At 43.1% G+C, this 6,000-nt stretch overlaps 1 protein-coding gene across 1 annotated transcript in view; it reads left to right on the plus strand.

Moving 5' to 3' along the window:
- CCNQ (cyclin Q) overlaps window positions 1–3,890 on the plus strand; it is a 35,814-nt gene extending 31,924 nt beyond the window's left edge. Inside the window, exon 6 of the mRNA XM_033921075.1 lies at window positions 3,507–3,890. Within this exon, the coding sequence (XP_033776966.1) occupies window positions 3,507–3,512 (6 nt within the window). The 3' untranslated portion in view covers window positions 3,513–3,890. The remainder of the gene's footprint in view (window positions 1–3,506) is intronic.
- Window positions 3,891–6,000: the final 2,110 nt, after the last annotated feature.

Here is a 6,000-nt window from a genome sequence, read left to right on the forward strand (position 1 = left end):
AGCCCCCTCCTCCCCACTGGCAGAAAGGAGAGTGGTGGCTGGTAGCTTACCCCTGCCAGCTCCAGAGCCCAATTTGACTGGAGCTTCTTCTGCCAGTGAAGCCCCAATCAGCTGAATGCATCTCCGCTGGCAGGGAAGCCCTGATAACTGAGGCTCTGGAGCCAACAGGGGAAGCCCCCTCCCCCGAAAAAGAAATCTTTGGTAGTCTACTGGTCTGGGCCAGGCCAGCCCCCCTCAAGGACCTTGGCACAGCTCCCACCCCCCAGCTCAGGGGTCTGACAGCCTTCCTCCCAACCAGCTGTGACAGTTCCCCTGACACCCCATACTTTTTTGGAGAAAAGTTTGGCTCCATAAAACACCTTCACCGTGACGTATAGAGTTTCTGATGGAGCTTGTTGAGTTCTGCAGGTCTCTATGCTCTTCTCTGGAATGTGTGTGTCCTTCTAGAGAATGCTTTCTAGAGAATGACACAGGGACCAATTTTTCCCTATCGCGTGGGAACTCATTTTCCCATCCCGGCAAGTTCCTTTCCTGTTCCTGCCCCATTCCTGCAAGCTCTGTCCTCATCTGCACAAGCCTCAAACACTTTAAAATCATAAGTGTTTGAGGCTTGTGCGGTTAAGGCAGAGCTTCCAGGAATGGAACAGGGACAGCGACAAAACTCGGGGGGAAGGGGGGAGGACAAAATTGTCCCCGTGTCATTCTCTAAATGAAAACTAGGACCTCCAAAAACTGCAGTTAGACACTTTGGGGGTAATTTCTTAAAGGGTGCTAAAAATTAGTGCTCAAAATCTGTGCGCTAAGATTCTGTTAAAGAATAGATCCTAAGTTGGCATTTGAACATCAAGATTTAGGCACACAGAATTAGGTGCCCACACTTATATCATGTAAAAGGCACATGTAATTGTGGGCACCTAAATGTTGGCCCCTAGACACGCAACTTACAGGATTCTAGAAGTTTGGTGCCTACATGTGTGACCTACCTATGCTCTGTCCACATGGACACTCCATTTGTAGTCATGCATTAAAGCACTTAGTGCCAACTTATAGACTAGAGCCTAAATCTTATGTGCCAGAGATCAGCACTCAATTGAATAAGTGCCAACTGTACCTCTGGACAGCCCATAAACTAGCTGGTTTTAGCTTAGATGCTAGTTGCAGATCCTCAGTGACACTATCTGGTTAAATGTTACAGATTATCAGCAGTTGGCACCGGACAAAAACTAAACTAAACTAAACCTTAAGTTTATATACCGCATCCTCTCCATAAAGATAGAGCTCGGCACGGTTTACAGCAGAGGTGTCAAAGTCCCTCCTCGAGGGCCGCAATCCAGTCGGGTTTTCAGGATTTCCCCAATGAATATGCTTGAGATCTATTTGCATGCACTGCTTTCATGGTATGCTAATAGATCTCATGCATATTGATTGGGGAAATCCTGAAAACCCGATTGGATTGCGGCCCTCGAGGAGGGACTTTGACATCCCTGGTTTACAGGAACTTTAATATATTACATTACATTAGTGATTTCTATTCCGCCAATACCTTGCAGGTCAAGGCGGATTACAAAAGAAGTTATCTGGCCATTTCCAGAGGAATTGAATAGTAAAGCAGTTTGTTACAGAGAATTGGGATGAGTCTAGCGGTGTTAGTTTGTCTTAAAGGATGTCTTGAATAGGATGGTTTTTATTTCTTTTCTATATAAGGAAGGAAAAACATAATAAGAATTAATGATTATAAAGAGGGTAGCGAGATTTACATTTATGAGAATAGCCAAGTTTTCAGATGCTTTTGGAATAATTGGAAGGAGCCCAGATTCTGCAGCAGGGCAGGAAGGTTATTCCAAAGCTCAGTGATTTTGAAGAAAAGAGACTTTTAACAGGCCAGGAACTTCTCCTGGTCTTTAAATCGCTTTGGATATTGAAACCTCCCCCATGATTTTTAATTATGTTATTTTCATATATGTATAATTTAGAATAATTGAACCACTGTCTGTTTAGATTGATAAACAGTACTCTCTTCGGTTTGAGGTTATATGTAAATGCAGTTAGGTACTTAACTGCCATTTACCTTCATTTGGGCGCTTAACTTCCTACCACTCCTTATTATGTTTGAAGTTCTACCAGATGCATGCAGTGGTGTACATTAAAAATGCAAGAGTCAGTCCTTGCTCAGAAGAGCTTACAATCTAATTATGACTAACACACAAGACAAAAAGGCTGAATCTACACAGTATCCACGCTGCTCAGGTAGGAACTAACGAGGGGACTGATGAGGCAGATAGGGTAGGGAGGAAATGACAAACAGATACAGGGGCTTTACAAGTTGGTTGGGTTAGGACTTAAATACGGCTTTAAAAAAAGCGGGCTTATACCTTCATTTATGTTATGATGTTATGGCATAGTCATTTTGATGTGTATGATGATGTGAAAGGACCAGTTCTTGAGACATTTTACCTTGTAGGTATAATAGTGAGCAGATGTTAGTGTTTGTGTTAATTTTAATTATGTATGTATTGTGTACACTGCTTCAAATGTGAGAGTGGCAGTGTATAAATATATTAAAATCAAATCAAAAATCATTTAGTTTAACTGCCATTTCTAATTCAAAAGGCATATGTGTACCTTTACCTGTGAGTTGTGGTGTCGAAGTTATCATCTACATTTTTGACTCCTGCGCTCCAGCTCTGACCTCCACCACCTTTGAGGCTTTTGGTGCTTTAGGGCAGTGTTCTTCAACCCTGGTCCGCGGACCGGTGTCGGTCCGCAGAAATTTCCTGCTGGTCCACAGGGACGGTCTGCAGTGTGATTGATGTGGCGTTATCTTTGGGCCGGCTTCCCCTTCCTGACTGCCGCAGTGCACAAAGCCGCGTGCAGCGGCTTCTACGTGCATCCTCCGAATGAACCGGAAGCCTTCTCTCTGATGTCGCAATGTCAGAGGGAAGGCTTCTAGATGAAGCGCAGGACGTACGAGGAGCCACTACTCATGGCTTTGTGCACTGCGTCAGTGAGGAAGATGGAGCCGGCCCGAAGATAACACCAGGGGTGGCATAAAACGGCCAGGCGGGAGCAGGCCAGAAGGTAAGGCACAGCATGGAGGGAGACAACAAAGGTAGGGGGAATGATTTAATTTTTGAATTTAGTGATTGGATTGTGTCAATTTTGAGAATTTACATCTGCTGTTTCTTTTTCTCTGGGGTTGCATCTTAGGGCTTGTTTGTATATATTAGTACTTTTAGTTTTTGGTCCCGGATTTGCATGGGTTTATCTGTGTTCTGGTAGGAATGAATATTGAGAAGCATACAGTGTACTTTGTGTAGTTTAATTTTGTAGTTAACCATTATGTGTTGTTAATAAGATTATATTGTGTGTGTATATATGAAAAATGAATGGAAAAAATAGTGTTACAATTAGTGCTATTATGGGGGCAGGGCCTGGCCCACGACTTAGCCCAGTGTTCTTCAACTGCCAGTCCACAAAATAATTCTTTTATTTCCACTGGTCCATAGGTGTAAAAAGGTTGAAGAACACTGCTTTAGAGGTACCCAGCACTCCTGAATCAGCGTTGTCTCTGTGGAGACACAGACACACCTGGGTTGTGGTCTGTAGCCGGGAGGACGACCCTGTTGCAGAACACCTACCTGGCCAGCCTGCTTAACTCTGCTGTGACTCGAGGACAGTTCCCCTTGAAGCACTTCTCGTCCCTCATGTACTGTACGTTGAATGTTTTGGGTTTGAGCGCAGGCTGTTTAGTTCCGGCTATGTCTCCCCGTGAAGAGGACAAGGACTGTGGGGTTCCAGGGATTCAGGCTGTAACCCAATCTGAGTTGCAGCCAGAAGAAACAAGCAGTGTCTTTTTATTATGGAGGGGGAGGGAGGTTGAGCACTCATTTTCTTGCTTGTTTGAGGTAGTGAGTCCTCCATAGTGTTTTTTTTGCTACTTCAGCTTGCCTGCGGTGTTCTTTGCTCACATGTTTAAAGACAATAGACTGTTTTCAGTCCAATTCTTTATATGTGAGTTTGCAAACCATTGGACCCCTGAGGAAGGCGTGTTCGCCGAAACACGGACCGTGTAGGGCGGTTGGATTTTTATCACTGTATTTTTTATCATTGTACTTTTTAAATTGAATTTTCATGTTTTTATATGTCAGTGTATAATAAATTATCTCCAGAACATCTGTATCCACAGTTTTTATTTTTAATTTTCATCAGTGGATTGTTTTCACTGTGGATCATTGGGTCTCCCCATTTTTCTTGGTAGTGAGTCTTCACCATTTCCAGCCTGCTTCTGAGCTGAGAGAGGAACATCGCTAGCTGCAGTGTGAGTGCTCCCCATTTTCTTCTATGAGGTTTTGGTGGGAGGGACACTCAATTGGATTTTGGGGGGGTTTCTGGGACTAGATATTAGGTTGCCCACTTCTGAAAAACCATTCCCCAAATTTTTGGCACTTATAGAAAGTAGTGAATTTGGTCTTATTCTCAGACCAGCACAGCCCAGACCTAAGACCCTAACTGCCCTTCTCTAGGTGAACCCTGACTGCATGAGACTGCCTAGGACACTGAAGGGTAAATTCTCTATTAGTACGTCTAACTTCGGCGTGCTTTAGACATCCGGCAAACGCAAGTGTCAATCAAACGGTACTTAGGCGTGCGGTAGACGTCTCTACAACCGCTTGGCGCAAGATAGACGCAGGTTTCTGAAACGTCATTAAGACGTCTCCAATGGACCCGTGATAGACGTCGGTACGATGTTTTTTTTTTTTTTTTAGATTATACTTTTTTTATACTCTTTATTATCAGTCATTCAGCATTGTAAGTATAGGATGATGAAAAGGATAACCAAAACACAGTATACCATTTTGTAAACTATATATTAGTTGATCTGGCAATATCAGTGAGGTAGGGAATGGCAGACAGAGAACACTGCTGTGTTGTATCTTTTTCCTCTAGGATATCAGAATTGTACAGTTTACCATTAATACAAGGAAAAAAAATATGTTATGTTTCAAAGGAGAACTAGAAGATGAAACATACCGAATGGGTGTTGAACTTACATTATCAGTATGGAAGATGGGAACCGGTAGATGTATGCTACACAGAAAGCTGTACAGGAATGTCATACTCACCTCCTATTAGAAGTGGAAAGGATAGGACTTTGAACACCATATAGACTTCTTATAAACTTCGTTTAAGTTCCACAAAGACTGGCAGGAAAGGCACCCTAAGTCATCCAATAAGCTTTCTCTCGATTTCCCAGAGACATTATTTCAGAGAGGATAGTTTAGAAGTGATATCTTGCTCGAAAGAACACTCTCCTGGTCTTAAAACATTGCTACAATCAGCTCATTCTTCAGAACAAAGGTAAATCCCATAACTTACACTGGCCCAACTTAGAAACAGAATCAAAACACAGATCAGACCTGAATGTGGCTTCTAGTTCACAGGAAGAGGAAGTAGCCAGCAGCACAATGCTGACCTCATTGTGACATCATCAAGGTGCACCTGGAAGGTAGATATGCCACAAGTAAAAGACAAGCCAGGAGTTGAACTCACAACCTACAGATGATCGATATAGTGCTTTTACTCACTGACCTACACCTGTGTCTCTGGTTCCCCTGTCATAGCATACCTTAGTGATGTGCTAAAGTATACTCTACTTAGCTATCATATTACAGTCAGTTGAGGCAAAAGACTGGTAGCTCAATGGTGTAAAGCACCGTTGTCACGGATGCAACACCCATATTCTTAAGTATGGTTCAATAAATGTAATACAGAGTCAAAATTATGCTGTTTATTTTATCAAACCCAAGCTCAACTTTGTAATGTATTGTGTATAGTCTCGCTAATGTGTTTGTGATGAAAATGAGATGCGATAGGTGTATATCCTATATAATAAAACCCTAGCCGCGCATGCGCACATACCTGCGTGCTTCTGTGATCTCTGCTCTGTGATCAGTAGGTCTGTGGCCAGCAGGAGTGCAGATGCAGCAGCCAGGCGACTCC

Source organism: Geotrypetes seraphini, chromosome 1 (assembly GCF_902459505.1).
Source record: "Geotrypetes seraphini chromosome 1, aGeoSer1.1, whole genome shotgun sequence".
Classification (NCBI taxonomy): Eukaryota; Metazoa; Chordata; class Amphibia; order Gymnophiona; family Dermophiidae; genus Geotrypetes; species Geotrypetes seraphini.